Genomic DNA, 16802 nt, shown 5'->3' with positions numbered 1-16802 from the left:
GGTTCGGAATTCACAGCGTGCTAAACTGCGTTTACATCAAGTCTATAAAATACTAACCGCTTTAAAGCGAGTATGCTTGCATTAAAACAATTAAGCAACACTAGGCGAGTGCCTAAAGGCTAGCATCACGCCTACTTTGATAAAACGGTTAAGAGGTGCTAATATCGTAGATTTCAAAGGATTCGATAATAATCTAATGCCAAGTAAACCCTTATATCTGAGATATGTAAGATTGGGCATCAACTAGGGAGGTTTTCAAGCTGTTCAGATTGAAAATGAACCCCGTTAAAGTTTGTTTGCGCAGTGGGAAACCACTGCCTAGCACTTGGTTAATCTTCTACTAGAATATGTAGGGTTTAAGCAGATATCAAGTCGAAACTAACAGTCACCACAACGCTTTCGTGTCAGAAGAATAACAAGTCAAAAAACCTCAAGTTTTCACCACAGCAGACCCCCAAGCTGCTTGCGCATGCGACGCTCGGCGTTGGATGTCTTGTCTCCACCGTTGACCTTGGTTGTGAGGCCGTTGTTGCTGACGCCAGTGACGACGAAGAGCTCGCCGGAGCTGTCGCTCGTCATGAAGGTTCGTCCCTTGCCGTCGAGCCAGAGGCCGGCCGGCCGGAAGCACTTGCCGGGGCACACAGAGTTGTCGGCGTTCCACATGAGCTTCTCCTCGGCATCGTCGCTGTCCGCCTTGGCGACAGGTTGCCCCCCAGCGAAGCTCACTCGGCTGAGCCTGTATCCATTGGGAGGTTGGCGGTTCCTGGTCGGGGTTCTGTCAGCGAACAACTCGACGTATAGGGTAGGAGAGGAGGGGGGGGGGGCAGAGTACTTACCAGCTTCCGTGAAAGGCAATCAGCGCCGCGCTACCGTCGTTGAGAAATTTAATGTCTAGCGGCGCGAGGTGAGAGCCAAAGGTGAGACGCGGCGCGGTCGCGTTGTCACGGCACCAGTCATCCGTGTAGCCGGTGATGTGGTCGCCCGTCATCTGAAGGCCGACCTTGGGGCCACCTTCGGCGGCAAAGTCCTTGACATTACTAGGATCGTAGATGGCAACGCAGCCGGGGTAGCCATAATTGCGACCATACTGCTCGCTCGAGGTGTCGTTGGGCAGACCGTGGTAGTTGAGCTCCTCACCAGGGTTCGAGTTGTGAATGTCGTCACCCTCGCGCTTCATGTTGTCGATCGAGTTCTCCACAGTCCACTTCCATGACGGTCAGTATTCATCATTTTATGTCGTTTGACTTTGCTCACGAGAGCCTTGCACGCAGAACATGAATGCAAAAAGAAAAAATAAATAGAAAAAACCTACAATGTGACCGTTGGTCGGGTCGTCCGCCACACCAACGCTGTTGCGCAAGCCCCATCCCAGCACCTCGCCAGCAGTGTAATCGACCGCCTCGGCGCCATCCTTGAGCAGGTCTGCGATTTTAAAGGTGCGAACCTGGCTACGGCCGGATTTGATATCCGCGGTTTCTTTATCGATATTGTCGTTGGATCCGCGCGACACGAGCAGAAGATCAGAGTTGTGCCGGGGCACCAGCAACGTGCGCGAGACGTGGTCGGTCTGCTTCATGCCGCTGATGATGTGTTTCGGCTCTCCGACGGTGCCCTTGGCAGCATCATACGGGTACGCATAGGTGTCTGAGTCCGATGAGACAAACAGAGTCTTGCCGTCTCCAGAGAGGGCGATGCCATGGTTGAGCTGCCCATAGAGTCAGTCTGTCCCCCTTGTTGGGCTTACACCTTTTTTTTCTTTTGGGCAGAGAGAGAGAGAGAGAGAGAGAGAGAAAGTAAAAAAAAAGTGAGTGCACTTACCGTGCCGTCGCCGATAAGCTGAGCGCTTGAGGAGACGCAGACGTCGAGACCGTCCGCATCGTCGAGGACCACGCGGGTCACGCCCTTTCCCTTGGCCTCGACAACAAGGAGGTTTCCCTGCGCGTCCATGATGACGCCGCGTGGCCTCGCGAGGCCATTTTGCAATACTTTAAAGGCGACACCGTCGGCAGTCTGCGGGTTCGAGGCGGGCGCTGGCCCGGGACAGGCCGAGGCGGCGGCGGCCGTCTGTGCGACCACGGCGACGGCGATGACGAGGCTCTGTAATAACGTCATCGCAGCGTGCTGTAACAGAACTGATGGCCAAGATTTTAATAAAGTCGACTTGATGAAAATCGTGAGCAGCAGAGCAAGAATAAGGAGGGCAAGAGACGCAGAGATGGAAAAGGTGTCGAATCAACAGTCGGTTTTAAACCCATTCCCTCTTGGTAATGCCAATGGCCGTGGCAGGCCCGCCCGTCTGTCCGTCGCTCTATACATAAGTAGCTACCTACCTATTTGGTACAAGGCCGCTACAGAAAATACATTGTGGCGTTTTGCTCCGGAGCCAAGAGCCGTGGGTAGCAATGGGGTGGAACGGGGCCGAGCAAGGTCCTGGAAGAAAGCCGCCAGTGGGAAGGCTCGGAGGGGTCTTGGGGGGGTGGCTAATGCTGCAGCATTGAAGAAGAACAAACCAAGTCTCACATATTTTAGGCTCTTTTCCCCCATGACAGATTCGCTTTCGGGATGGAGCAGAGTAGCAGGAGAATAAGCCCGCATGATGCTAGCGGCACGACCATGACCAACGAGCCAGCCGTCTCGCTGCACAGGCCCGACAGGTAATTTAACTCCTTTGTAATACTCAGTTCTTGCGTTAGAGGACTGGGACGTCGATAAGGTATACCTCATTCAGCTCTGTAGCGCGCAGATTCCGGGGCATTGACAAGGCGCTGTGAGGAGTTCAGTCGGCAGATATTAATTAAGCTTATAATGCTTGCCAGCTCGCATTCTCCACCGGCAGTTGGGGACGGGCCAGCCGCTTGCTAGTATAAGACAAGTTTCACCTAAAGTCGATCGGCGGTGCCTGGAATGAGGCGGGAATGTCGATTGCATCACCATGTCTCTCCTCCGGAACCAAGCTCCTTCGCGAAGAAATGTCACCCATATTGCTGTGGGATATGCTGTAGCAAATACCACACCGGCAGGAGCGGAGGAGTTAGCTGCATAGATAGCTCTTTAGTGAGCAACTGGGCAGTGGGCACACGCAATATCGTACGAACCCCATGCGGGCTCAGCGCTGGGCTAACTTCCTTTGTTCAAAGTGGATGGTTGATCACTGACATGATTTGGGCCCACGTGAAGATGCCTCCGGCCTGAGTAGCATCGGCCGCTTGACATCTGCCAGTATTTCGAGACGCGGGATGGCCGCTTCAATACATCCCCATACTTTCCCAAGACACACTTATCTTAGCTCAGCATTGTGACGTAACGAGGCAGGTATGACGCTCACATAAATAGGTGCGCCCGCTCTTTCGAGTGAAACAGCTGCGCTGCCAGCGTAGACGAATTCTGCGGAAAGCACGAGGTGATTTCTGAGAATAATCTCATCAGATTGGAGCAAGGTCATTTCTGGTTGAATAGAAAATAGCCGAGCAATTAGGTTTAGAATCTGAAGCACAAAAGGAAAGAAGAAGAAGGAGGAGGAGGAGGAGGAGGAGGAGGAGGAGGAGGAACCTAGAACCAGTATACTTCATATGGAAGGTTAGTCGACCTTCAACGTACCCCAGCCGATCCGGGGGCCTAGGACCCATACAAAACACGGGCAACCGTTCCGCTGCCGTTCCGCCAATCCATGTCGACGACAGAGTCTGGAGCGATGGCGCACGTTCATGTTGTTGAAGATTGACACGCTGAGGCACAATAGTATGATATGATATGTAGATTAACGTAAAATCTGCTAGCATGTAATTCGAATAATATTCGTTCCTTGACTACCGAACGTATCAAGGGTCCTTTTCCCTTGGCTGACCGCAGAAAAAAAAACCCCCACCTCCCCGACAAATTCGGCGAAGCGACACGAATTGCGGAAGCCCCCCGTGGGGGTGGCGAGAACTTTGCTTCATAAGCAGCTAAGCAGCCTTTGCAAGACCAATGCGCGAGTTTTCAGCGTCAAAGACAGAGTAGTAATGCTCCAAGAATTTCTGGCCCACGATGGTGTCGACATTCGGGCGACCCTGGACATCAACCTCGTAGCCTCCAGGAGCGATCCAAGCATAATACTTTGAACCGTCCGTCAGTCCAAAGTTGCCGTACTGCTCCTTGGGGATCAGGTACTGCTCCGGAGTCAAGTCAAGCTTGTTGGAGCCGAGCGTGATGCCAAAGTTGGACGTCGGCTTTGCGGTGTGGCTGGCCAGAGCCGGTCGCGTCGTCCGCGACGGCGCCCGACGCGTCCAAGAAGGCAAGGTAGGCGGCCGTGTGGATGTAGATCAGGGTCGTGCCGGTATCGATGATGCCAGCATCCGTCTTGCCAAGCTCCGTGGAGCCGTTACTGGAACGTGGCCGAGACGCCCCAAAAGTCGGCGGCCGCGCCGGACTGCAGCCTCGGCACGTACGAGACTTGTCCGGAGAAACTTGGTGCTGTCCACGCCGCCAAAGGTGAGCTCTCCGTTGACATCACCGTTGTCGCTCCCATTCTCGGGATGGAAGTAGACCCCGAAAAACTTCCTTTGAAGTGGTCTTGTCCTTGTACAGGTTGTTCAGAAACGTCGGCACCTCGCCGCCGGGAAACGTGTGCTTCGTCAACGAGACGGGGCCGAGGCCGAGAATGCCATCCGTCTGGCTTCCGAATCCGCAGGCAGCCAGGGAGATGCCAATCTCCTGCGCTTTGACAGAAACGCCCCCAACCGTGACAGTGTCAATGAACTCGTCGGCAACGACGAAGCCAGACCCATACCCAAGAATCGCACCATTCTTTGCATCCCTGCTGTTAGGGCCTGGCTGGTACTCCTGGTGAGCTCCAATCCAAGTGATTGATGCTTTTTTGCAGTAGTCAGCTTCAGTCTTCAGATATAATGTGTGGCATACATGGGCAATTGGTTACATCCGGTGTCAAGGATCAGCGGAGAAGTGCCTGATCCTACCGTCACATCCGCGACGTAGGAAGCAACAATGTTTTTAGCCGGCACAGAGACCACTCTTGTAGAGTTTCTGGCGCTGTAGTTGACACGGGCTTTACCCTGCTTCACAAGCTCGACCGCAGCTTTGCCATGGTTGACCCGTTTGAGTGGCAGCGTGATGCTGGTCTCGAGCTGGACTGGAGACGCCAACACTGACGCTGCCACAAAGATTGTCGCAAAGGCAATGAGAAGCATTATGAATGATGTGTTGGTAGTGCAGATTTTCAAGAAAGTCTTTGTGTGTCAACGTATGGAGCTGTCTTTGCAGAGAAGGTAGTCAGTCTTTCATGTAGCAACAGAACAAGGAGCGGTGGTTATTATATGTTCATAGTCCCCTTTTATAAGATTGTATCGACAATTATATCATATAAGGGATGAGTTTGTATCTGTTCGGGATACAGGATATTCGGCATCCCAGGCGTACCGCACGCAATTGACAATACCTGCAACCATTTCCATACCTGCTAAAAGTGACAGGTCTAACGGGCACAACGTAGGCTCCGTATTATTCAACTGGAGCCCTTGAAAAGTAAAATCTTGAATTTGATCCACACGAAAGCAGAGTTCTCATTATCAGTCACGTTGTAAATGGCAGCTATTGCTTCACTTCGTTGGAGTTACCAGAGTTGTGACGGATAGCACTGCTCCAGTCCTTGGATGTAGCGGAGCCTCGTGCTGAAGATACCAACTTATTTAAGAAGTTATCGCTTACCTGCATTAGAGTTTCCCTCATGGGAAAGTATGATAAATATAATCTCACCATAATCTGGGATATACTGTGATTTGCATGCCCTCTTTAGGCAGGTCGGGCATAGCATCGCGCCATCAGTTTTCAATGAGGTCCAAGTATGCATTGCGACTGGAGGCAAAATTCACTCGATACATCAGATACCCGTGAGAATGTGTCTATGAAGGTGCCTAGACAGGCATTACATGATTCAAGGTCCGGGTGCCGTCATTGTTGGCAGTGTGCCAATGACCCGTCGGCTGTTAGGCCGCCAGCCGAGAACCCCACTCGGCTCTCTCCGTATCTCTGGGAAGAATGGGCATTTGAATTCCAAACGCCAGCGCGATATTTCGTGCGTGATCGTAATGATCAAGCTAGCCTTTGAAAAAATCATTGCTAGAATTCGCAATCCTGGCAGCGCAATCTGCTTGAGCCGTCAAAGTGGACTCTTGAGCCTCGATCACCCGCTCAACGAGCTGGACGCTGCACCTTCGAACCGCAAGTACAATACTCAGCGGAAGCAAGCCTTTGCGAGTGGACGCACGAAGCCATCTTTTTGGGGAAGGTAGTCATTCACGCAGCAAAAGTTCAAATATGGCCGATACACATAGCTACACATCAGCCCGACAGTCAGAAGTCTTATGTAAGTCAGTGCTCTTGCGGTAGCGTACAGAGGCACGCGCGGGATCGACGACAGCTTCAATATGGAGACCGTTCGCAAGAGGAAGGGGAGCGTTCCATGAATGACATTCGAATCGAAGAGTCCGGTGACGAGGCACAAGCTAGCGACGCAGCGGAAGCGGGACCTGGCCGCACAAGCTCGATAACGAAGTCATGAAAATAAATTGTTGTCTCAGATGGCTGAGCCCTTCTAATAGTCACAGAACATATGAATCTTCCTCACCACTCTAGTTGTTTCGCTAAGCATACAATGAACAACGCGGTCGCCAACCCAAAACTGTACGACCGGTATTCTTCTATCTCTTGAGTTCGTTTTCGGCCGTGCATCATACTTACAGCTTGAACTTGCTAGGTTCTTCCGTGGCCTTGACCTCTGCGTACATGCGATCAATCTCAGCGCGGAAAGCCTTGGCAGCTTGCGGGCGCTTGAGCTTGAGGCTAGAAAATTTGCGTCAGTACGGTGAACAACTGGTGGTGAATTTTTGTTCCGACTTACGTAGGAGTCAACAGGCCATTATCCGGAGTGAAGGGGTCAATGACGAGGTGGACGTTGCGAACACGCTCCCAGTTGTTGAACTTGTGGCTGCGTCCAATCTTGTCGAGTACCTTGAGGACGGCCTCCTTAACCTTGGGCTCGCTCGCAGCGGCGTTGATGGCGGCGCTGTCGCCGGCGGCAACGCTTCTGCCAAGAACCTTGCTGGCAAAAGGAGGAAAGTTTTCCGGGTCGACGCCGAAGATGGCGACGAGAGTGGACTCCTTGGAGTCGCCATGGACATAGGCGGTGGCGACGATGTTGGTGTTGCCCAGATACACGTTCTCGATGCGCTCGGGAGAAATGTATTCGCCCTGGGCGAGCTTGAGGACATTCTTCTTGCGGTCAATGATACGGAGACGGCCGAGGCTGTCAATTTCACCGATATCGCCAGAGTGGAACCAACCATCGGCCTCGAGGACCTTCTTGTTCTCCTCATCGTTCTTGTGGTATCCCTGGAACAGGGTAGGGCCGCGCATGAGCACCTCACCACGGGGATTGGGCTTATCGTCGACACTGTAGTTGTAGTCGGGAACGGACTCGAGGCAGAGCTCCAGGCAAGGGAGAGGGGGTCCCAAGTTGCCAGCAGAGAAATCGCGAGCGAGCTGGACGGTAGCACCGGCATACGTCTCAGTCATGCCGTAACCCTGGCGGAACTCGTTGCCAAAGGCAGCGCCGAGGAACTCCTGCACGTCCGGGTCAAGCTGGGCACTGCCACTGATCATGGAGCGAGCGTTGTCGAGACCGACAGCCGCACGAACCTTCTTTGTCCATAGTCTATCGTAGAAGAAGTGTGTGTTGGTGGTGCTTCCAGGAGGCTGGCGCATGTAACCCTTCTTGACCTCAATGACGTGTCTGGAGAGGGCGCCCTTGAAGCCGGGGGCGTCAACGGTGGCGGCCTTGATAGCCGAGTTGAAGCGGTTGAAGAGACGGGGGACAGAGGGGAAAGACGTGGGCTTCAGGAGCTTCAGGTCGTCAACAAGTCCAAGAACATCACCACGGAAGAAACCAACAGCCGCGCCGGAAACGAGGGCCAGCTGGTCAATCATGCGACCGTAGATATGGGCGAGGGGCAAGTACGACATGTGAATGTCGTTAGCTTGGACGTTACCCATGGAGCGGGCACCGTTGATAGCGGCAACAGCATTTCCCTGGTGCATGACGACACCCTTGGGAGGACCAGTAGTGCCGGATGTATAGTTGATAGTGGTAAGGTCATTCCAAGTGGGGGGTCGGAAGCCGCGGCCACTCTTGAGACCAATCTCCTCGAGCTGCTGAATCTCATAGAGCTTGAGGCCGCTTTGAGCGGCAATATCTCTCAGAATGTTGCCCGGGTTTTTATCCTTGTGCTCGCCCTTGTCCAAGGGATCCAGCGAGATGATGACCTTCAAAGTGGGCACACGGGAAGCGAGCTTGATGAGGACCGGAATGTGATTCGCCGAGCAGGCAACGACGGGGAGCTCAGCGTGGTTGATAATGTACTCGGTAGTGTCGGGGCCGAGCGTCTCGTAAAGCGAAACGCTAAAGAGACTCTGCGAGGTACAGGCCATATCTGCGACACACAAGGTATTAGGCTGGGGAGTCAGGCAGGGACCAACGATGAATACATACCGACCAGGTGCCACTCTGGAGTGTTCGGGGACCAGATACCGACACCGTATTTGCTGTTGGTATATCCAGCCTGCTGAACAACGTCTACAATACCAGCGCCAAGGTTTTTGCGACGCTCGCCCATCTCTGCGTACGTCATCCAGTCGAACTTGTTCTCGTGCTCCTGCGTGGCGGAATTCCACTTGCGCACACCAAGAGCCTTTCGGGGGCCATATTTCTTAATAGCAAGCTCGAGGAGGTCATGGACGGACTCGACTTCGGGTTCGAGTCTGGTCAGAAGAGGCTGGTCGCGGAAACGCCAGTGGCGGTAGACGGCAGTGCGGTTGGGGCGCTCCGAGCCGGGGATCGGGACCGCATGAGGAGCCCCAACTGGCGGCGGCGCGCTGATGTCGGCGATGATTTGCTCGGCGGTTTGAGGGGCCATGGCTGCGAGGTTGTGTCGGTGAACCTAGAAGAGGCGTGGCGACATCAGATTAGCCATCGCGGAGGTTCGTTGGAGGCAGTGCCGGCAAGCCGACCCAGGCCGGCGACAGCGAAAACGTACCTTGAACGGAGAAGACGGGTGCAGGCGAGAGGGGACACGAGTTTCTTCGATCGAGCCAGTCGAAAGGGAAGGGGGGTAAACTCAAGAGGATGACAAACTCGCTCGTCGTCTTTGGACAACGGGGAAGAGAGGGCGAGAAGGGAAGAAAGAAGGTGCCGGCGATTGGTTCTTTTGACAACGACGCAAGCCAAGAAGGTTGACAGGTCCAGCGCCCAAATTGGTCATGAAGTCCGGGGCACCACCCGCACTAGCACTGGCCGAGGTTATGGGGACGCTATGGGGTGCCTCGGCAGCAGCAGAGACGGCGGACTGGGGCCGCTAATAATAAAGTACGTCCACGGTCAGCTTTGTTCTCGGGCAACAGAGAGAGGCGGACGCCTCATTCGCGGCACGTTAATAATGGCTTCCTGGCGCAGCTTGGGGCTGACGGCCTGCGGACAGGCGAAGTGTGGGCGATGTGCGAGAGGGAGTGAGAGGAGGAAAAGCTGTGCCACCAGCATTCATTCCCCTCCGCTTGTGGCTCACAGAAAGTCTCTGTCGCGGTCCTTTGGGCCAGATGTCCAGAACCTCTGGAGGGGGAAGCGGACTGAGATTATTCGATGTCGACTTTGCAGCCTTGTGCGTTGCCCGCCCACATGTCTCTGGGCCGCTACTCTTGCGACAGCGCGTAATGACCGTGGTAGCGTGGGTTGGGTTGGTGGCTTTTTGGGGCGGCCGTGCCGGGTCAAATGCGCGGGCCGAAAGTCCGTACCGTCCAAGTACCTTTCAGAAGCAGAAGTCTCCATACCCGACTGCGCATTTTCCCCCTTCCCCGCGCGTCTCGTCGAGGGGGGGAAAATGAGGGTTCTGCTAGATGTAGTATGGCGTGTCCCCTAGCCCGGGTACCTTGAGCCGAGACACGGAATCAAGTATCGTCATTGTCCGTACATTTGATGCATGTCGCGGGACGGGCAGCTATTTTGCGGAATGTGATAATTCAATAACGTTGAACGATACCGGATGCTGCATTCCCACATTGTCTGCTTCAGAGTATGCAAGCCGACAACGGCCCCGGAAGCTATCGTCTTCACGTGCTGCCTGCGTGTCCGTTTGTAAGATGGATGACCACTGGTTTGTCCGAAGGCACATTATGTACCCAAAACATTGCAAAAGAAAAGAACAAAGTAAAATGAAGCGTAAAGAAAGCATTGGTAAAAGAAAAAAGCAAGCGAGCTGAGCATGGAAGGACACCTGATACAGAAGCCCTCCGTAGACAAGCTACAGAAACACAGCCATAGACACTCGGCCAAGAACAAACCCTACCCTGGAGATCGTCACATGAAGATAGATCTAGCTCCGGTTAGCTCTTATTCATCAATAACTCCACATCCTTCAACGTTCCAAAGGACCATCAGCGTGATTGGTTTAGTGGTAAAATTCTCCGTTGCCATCAGCAACGTCGGGGAGCCCTGGGTTCGATTCCCAGATCACGCAATCTTTTTTTGCCGATTCATTTTCTGATCCTTGTCTGAGATCGGATCTCAAGACTGTACTCAAGGCATTTTTTTTAGAACAGCTCCCTGATTCCAGTGATTTTTCTCTAAATTAACGACTCAAAGCAGTTGTACATCCGCTCGTCCCTCATCAAATTGCATACCTCAACGGCACCCTGCGTCTCAAACGCGTGAGAACGGCAAGAACGGCCCGCGCACCTGTACTCACAGGGTCGACTCTAGAACAGCCAGCCGAGAGATGGATGCGAACCTTAAAAAGGGTTTGACGGGCCCGTTTCTTGTTCTTTTCTTCCCATCATTAATTTTGAGAGCACCATTTTTTTTCATCCTGCTGATCTGCTACTTTGCTTCGCGCCGACCCGGGAGGGCAGGAGAAACATCTGAATGATCCACATGCCAGACGACTTACACGGGTAAACAAGGCCCTCTTTGCAGACGAACAAACGGACAATCGATCCGCAAAACCACGACAAGAAAAACAAAGGACCCTTATAAACCCTCGCAAAGGGGATATCAAACTTGACTCTTGACTCTTGCCTCCTTCCGAGCTCCTTTCTGGTATCAGCATCATGCGTCGCACGATTATCATCGGCCTCCGCGTTTTCCAGGGCCTCTTGGCTCTTGCGAATTTAGCATTGGCGGGGTACGGTACGTAGATTGACACACACGAAAAAAACCAAACACTGCAGAAACTTGTTGTCGTTCCTCGGTGACCGTTCCAATGTCTTTACTAACAGGAACGTCTTGTTGCAGTCTACCACTGGTACTCCAGCGACGCCAAGCTACCAACCCCAGGCGCTCTGCAGTTTCTCGTCTTCGCGCCGTGCGTCTCGGTCGTCTCGATCGCCTACGTCGAGTTCGCGGCGCGGCAAAAGCGCATGGTCATGGCCTACCGGCTGACGTCGATGGGCGTCGAGGGGCTCAACGCGATCCTCTACTTTGGCGGCTTCATCGCCTTTGCGCTGACGCTGAGCGACGCCTACTCCCGGGAGACGTGCCAAGGGCTGAGCTGCACGCTCAGCCGGGCCATCGCCGTCATCGCCGCGAGTGAGTTTAGCGCCTGGATCGTGTCCACGATCCTGGCGGCGCAGGAGTGGTTCCAGAGCGAGGCGCACATGAATAAGATTACGGAGGCGCGTCGTCAGATGGCCGAGGAAAACGCACGACCTTAGCCTACTCTATAATGACGGAGGGAAAAGGAGATGGGAGCCCGAAATCAGGTGGCCGGCTCGAACCAGCACGAAAATTAGCGCTTGGTACGGAATTTTTGACCAGGATGAACTCATCTCATCCCAGGTGTACATATACCTATGAGAGCAATGCGGTATAGAAAAGTCGTTGCTCATAATGAATTTGCAATTTCACGCCTCGAATTCGAAATTATGTATCCCTTTGCCCAGCTCTATCATGGCAGCGTTGTCCTGGCAGCCTTGTTTTGCATGCCGATCGCATCCACGAGCCCAAGATCGAAAGTTGTCGAGTAGGCAGCAATCTCAGCTGTGCCATGAGTTCTAAAAGTCTACCATCGGAAACAGCACAAGCACCACATTGCGAAGTGAACTTGTAGGGCTTTGATTGGTCCAAAGTGCGCGACTGCTAGACGCCGGCCACGGATCCCTGATCCGCCGCAGGGAGGGCAGTTCTCTGCCTCACCGAGACTCACGCAGCGCTTTCTAAACTTTTCATGAACGGCTAGCACGTCTTTGACAATCCGCCAAAAAACAGAGTAGTTTTAGCACCATGTGCCTTGCTCGAGAAAATTAGACGACACGATTTATATTTCCTGGGTCCGATTTTTCTCGTCTGCTGTCACTGTTGCAAACATGCAGGTCCGTCCGCATCTCACAAATCCGAGCTTGGGATCAAAAGCGCCACTCTATTCTGCAAATGCAACCTAATCCATCTAAACGCCAGATGAGGTTTCGCCAGAAGGCTTAGCCCGGACATTGATATCCCAACCCGATCGGCTGCGCACTTACTCCAACTCAATCGTACCTATCGGCCTCTGGTTAAATCACGGGCCCCGCGCAAACAAGACAAAACATGTGGGAGGCTTACCTGGAGGCTTGGACGTGGTGTCGTATACCACCCTCGCGATGCCATCCACTTCGTTCACAATGCGCCTGCTGATGGCCTTGAGGAGGCTCCACTTGAACTCGTATGGCTCGGCACTCATCATATCCAAGCTCGTCACGGCTCGCAGAATGCAAATGTAACCGTAGACTCTGGCATCGCCTTGAACACCGACGGCTGCGGAAAAAGAATGAACAAGTCAGCTGTCGATACAACCTTGAAATTGCAAGAAGCATCACTTACCTCTGCTCGAGTCAAGTGCGGCGTAGGCTTGGGTGACCTGGATCATCTCGTTTAGCTAAAATACTCTTGTCAAGGAAAATTTTTTTGTCGCGTCGAACCTCGTCATAGATGCCCGCATCCCGGATCATCGAAATGAAGATGTGGTCAGCCTTGCGCACAATCTCGACGCGCTCAGGGGTGACCTCGCCGATGATCCTGATGCCCAGACCAGGGCCGGGGAAGGGGTGTCTCCCGATGAGCTCCTCGTGGATCTGCAGTTGACGTCCAAACGCCCTGACCTCGTCTTTGAAGCTGCGTAAAGTTAGCAGTGCGAACAAAGGCATGTTCAGGAATCAATGACGTACAGCTCTCGAAGCGGTTCGAGAAGCTTCAGTTGCGCCTCCTGTTGATTCATTAGTACTTTTTTGCATCAAAGTCTAACAAGTGCGCAACGTACGCCGTTTTGCATGCGCGCGGGAAGTCCTCCAGCATTGTGATGAGCTAAATGAGTGTTAGTTGCAAGTCATTTACAGGACACACGGTAAGTTGAATGTAGCTCGAAATTGGCAAGGGTATAGGAAATCCGCTCATGGTTGAAGGGCGGGCGGCCTCGTATTTCTGCCATTTGGGGGGAAAGCTCACATTTAATCGTGGAACTCGCGGCTCCCTTGAAGCTCAAACTTTCCACAATATCCGCTAGAGGGAGGTTAACACATGTTGGATCCTTGGTGAGCCAAGTGAGCAACTGACCATAGAGTGTTCCCTGAAGGAACCACTCAACCTTTCCGGCACGCGGTGTGTTTTCTGCTTCCTTCTCTATACTAATACGGATGTAAGTCAAAGTTCTCTCCAAGTCGGCAAGGTGACAAGCATAGACTTACCGGAGAGCCTCAATTTCAAAGAGGTCGATAACTGTTGCCTGGCGTTAGCGTGACAAGTCAGCTAGGTCACCAGAATTGCCTCACAGGTCCCTCCAATAATCTTCCTCTTGGCCTCTGGCTCCGTTACTCCGGCAAGGCGACCGAGAAACAGCTCGGATCCGTCCACCACGGTGAGGTTAATTCCGAGATGCTTATCTAGGGTTTCCTTGACCTGCTCGCATTCGTTCAGACGCATCAGACCTAACAAGAGTATTAGTAGCTGCGCAGACATGGTGTCAGGCAACTCTTACCAGTGTCCACAAGGATGGCATGGAATCGGTCTCCGATAGCGTCTTTCATAAGCTTGGCAGCTACAGTGCTGTCGACACCGCCAGAAACGGCTCCGATCTGTGGACAGATGAGCATACGGGATACATGTTGTTGGGTATCATGGAAACACATACCACCTGTGCGTTCTCGCCAACCAGTTTGCGGATACGAACAATCTCTCTCTCTAGGAAGTTGTCCATTTTCCAGTCGGCACGGGCGCCGCAGATTTTGAGAGCAAAGTTGGCAATGATGTCAGTCCCCCGCTCTGTGTGCGAGATCTCGGGGTGGAACTGGATGCCTATCATCCATATTTATCAGCAAGGTTCAAGGTGAGGCTTTGAGAACAGTTGACATACCGAAGATGGGCAAAGACTCGTGGGCGATGCCGGCGAACTCGCTGTTCTGAGTGGTGGCGATGATGTTGAAGCCGTCGGGAAGACTGACAACCTTGTCGAAATGACTCATTACGACTGTACGCAGAATATCAGTTAACCACCAGACTGAGCCGCACAAATACAGGCCGAGTAACGAACCGTCCAAAGAGTCTCCCAGTCCCTCAAAGAGTCGATCGCCATGAGTACCGACTTTACGGATAGCCATTGAGGTTTCTCCGTACTCACGGCTTTGGCCAGGTGCAACATTGCTTGGGTTCACTCGCCACGCTATGACAGGCTATTAGCTCATGACCACCCTGCCACTTCAAGGGACGAACATACCAATGAGTTGATTGCCATAACAGACTCCCCTTGAGAATGTTAGCCATGCTTTCATCCTGCTCACGGCAAACAACGTACAAGATGGGAACGCCAAGCTCAAACACCAACGGATCTACGTTGGGCGCATCGGTGGCATAGACGCTTGACGGGCCGCCGCTAAGAATAACACCAACGGGCTTCCAAGTCAAATCTTTGAGTTTTTGAGTGCAAGGCAGCATCTCCGAGTACACCCCCAGAGATCTGAGTCTTCTCAAGATGAGCTTTTTGCCTTGTTAGTTCTTGCTACCCACATAGTTGGGGATGAAATTTCTGGACGGCACGAACATGACTGGTCTGAGACCCTAGATCCAGGACGAGCACGGTCTTGATGATAGCAATGGTCAGCTCCGAGGGTATTAGCTCTAGAATGGAGAATGCCTCGTCCTTACGTCAAAGGTGGCGTGCGGCGGAGCCGCCTCTTCAAAGGTGTCACCCATGATGCGAAATATTTTCGGCTAAATATTAGAGGCGGGACAACCGTGAATCTGGCAATAGTTAGAGAGAAACACAGTGATTTGCAAATAATTGTAGCATACCGAGCGAGAGCAAGGATAGTGACAACCAAAAAAAAAAAATCATCATTTCCAGCCTAACCTTTCGTGGCGCGCGGCTGACTCATCTAGCTACGATGAAAACCAGCCCCACCAACGTTAGGGCAACGCCTGCAAGCCTGTTTGTATCAGTTATAAGGCCGCTGTAGTGGCGTTGTTGGTGCTACCGCATTCCGAGATTTGAGTTGCACAATCTACTTGACAGCAATTCAAAGGCAGAAAGCATCGCAGATGTACAATCCATGGCTGCTCCAAAACTACTCGGAGATGCTGTAAATATTTTGAAGCCGTTGCATGCCTCGCGGTTGACACAGGACACTGGCTGTCCTACATCAGTAACTACTTGGTTAGTGCACTTTCATGGAGGGTACTTGTCCAGTGACAGTTGTGCTGGTGATGGGCGCTCCTTGGTTTTTTACACATGAGAAAAAGTGCCTTGTTAGGAGCTCTACTTACTTCCGTCTTGCTACTGAATTGGATGGATGTACTTTTTACCATGACGGGCATCGTCGTGACGTCGGCTCGTCGGGGGGGCCCAGGGCTGAGGCACACCCCGGCCATTAACTAGTACAGATTATTGACAACTACTTACGATGACGCACGGAAAAAGCAGCGACCAGCTTTAGATTTCCAAGGGTCTGTGGGGATACACAGTAGAGGGGAAATTCTAACGCTTATTACTACTAATAACTAAGCATGCATCAAGGCAATGTAATTGGCCATTTGCTCACATGGCTCATACTTTGTACTTGGTTCTATACATACGCCTCCCGATGAGATGCGACGCGATCACAGTCGCATGCACAGAAGTTGCTAGATTAGATTGATACAGGTCGTATTTCAGGGCCAATCGGCAGCGGCCTGCTAAACACCATCATGAACGGACGGCCCCGATAAATATACATGTACCAATCGGTCGAGTGGTGAGATTTAGGCCCCTTGCATATCGCAACCTGACCTGACCAGATTTCAACTACAGACTAGATCAACAGCAGTAGCATCTACTAGTTAGCAAGTTGCGTACGAAACACAGAACAAACTCCCCAACCCGGATTTTGAGTCTCTTCGACAACAAGGCAAGCTCATCGTTGCATAGTGGGCCATTGGCTCTCGCTTCCAAAAGTTTGCTTCAGCCAGCTTCCGGACGACGGGATACGATTGCGCGCAAACACCTTCACAACCCGAGTAGCCTCCCCAATCGTCTACCGAGTAAGTAGTTTATACCAAAATGACGCGACCTGGCCGTCCGGTTACGCAGCGTGCCACTGTAGCGATGGCGTGCTTTTGGTGCAAAAGGCCAAGAGCACACACCCCCACTTCAAACCTTTACTTATGCAAGCCTCGATGCGCCTTTAGTAGTCTGGCTCGCGCGCATCAAGGGCAGGCAAGGCGGGCGGAAATCGGAGAAGGGTGGGAGGGGGATTTGCAAAAA

The 16802-nt window shown here is 52.7% G+C and overlaps 5 protein-coding genes and 1 non-coding gene across 6 annotated transcripts; 2 read left to right on the top strand and 4 right to left on the bottom strand.

Annotated features, from left to right (window-relative positions):
• Window positions 1-438: 438 nt before the first annotated feature.
• On the bottom strand, window positions 439-2112 carry V2A60_008844 (PQQ-dependent sugar dehydrogenase; the record flags this gene model as incomplete). Its single annotated transcript, XM_083260115.1, has 4 exons — window positions 439-763; window positions 837-1204; window positions 1313-1705; window positions 1819-2112. 4 exons carry the CDS (start codon window positions 2110-2112, stop codon window positions 439-441), a joined length of 1380 nt encoding a protein of 459 aa, XP_083116241.1.
• Window positions 2113-3944: 1832 nt separating this feature from the next.
• Window positions 3945-5186, bottom strand: V2A60_008843 (pepsin-like aspartic protease; the record flags this gene model as incomplete). Its single annotated transcript, XM_083260114.1, has 4 exons — window positions 3945-4148; window positions 4204-4363; window positions 4493-4850; window positions 4916-5186. The coding sequence occupies 4 exons, from the start codon at window positions 5184-5186 to the stop codon at window positions 3945-3947; spliced, it is 993 nt and encodes a 330-aa protein (XP_083116240.1).
• Window positions 5187-6731: 1545 nt separating this feature from the next.
• On the bottom strand, window positions 6732-8966 carry V2A60_008842 (medium-chain fatty acid-CoA ligase FAA2; the record flags this gene model as incomplete). The annotated part of the gene is made up of 3 exons (XM_083260113.1): window positions 6732-6837; window positions 6896-8483; window positions 8543-8966. 3 exons carry the CDS (start codon window positions 8964-8966, stop codon window positions 6732-6734), a joined length of 2118 nt encoding a protein of 705 aa, XP_083116239.1.
• Window positions 8967-10479: 1513 nt separating this feature from the next.
• Window positions 10480-10559, top strand: V2A60_008841. The gene has a single exon. It is a non-coding gene; the product is annotated as a tRNA-Gly (tRNA).
• A 589-nt stretch (window positions 10560-11148) lies between these two features.
• Window positions 11149-11751, top strand: V2A60_008840 (MARVEL domain-containing protein; the record flags this gene model as incomplete). Its single annotated transcript, XM_083260112.1, has 2 exons — window positions 11149-11227; window positions 11333-11751. The coding sequence occupies 2 exons, from the start codon at window positions 11149-11151 to the stop codon at window positions 11749-11751; spliced, it is 498 nt and encodes a 165-aa protein (XP_083116238.1).
• An 803-nt stretch (window positions 11752-12554) lies between these two features.
• Window positions 12555-15256, bottom strand: V2A60_008839 (GMP synthase (glutamine-hydrolyzing); the record flags this gene model as incomplete). The annotated part of the gene is made up of 18 exons (XM_083260111.1): window positions 12555-12574; window positions 12638-12829; window positions 12896-12932; window positions 12994-13186; window positions 13240-13277; window positions 13332-13375; window positions 13517-13570; window positions 13625-13695; window positions 13756-13786; window positions 13840-13995; window positions 14046-14142; window positions 14199-14362; window positions 14421-14534; window positions 14598-14726; window positions 14781-14809; window positions 14859-15040; window positions 15105-15143; window positions 15209-15256. The coding sequence occupies 18 exons, from the start codon at window positions 15254-15256 to the stop codon at window positions 12555-12557; spliced, it is 1638 nt and encodes a 545-aa protein (XP_083116237.1).
• Between the last annotated feature and the right edge of the window lie 1546 nt (window positions 15257-16802).

This window comes from Cordyceps javanica, chromosome 6 (assembly GCF_051103115.1).
Source record: "Cordyceps javanica chromosome 6, complete sequence".
Taxonomy (NCBI): Eukaryota; Fungi; Ascomycota; class Sordariomycetes; order Hypocreales; family Cordycipitaceae; genus Cordyceps; species Cordyceps javanica.
This window is presented reverse-complemented; position numbering and strand designations above follow the sequence as displayed.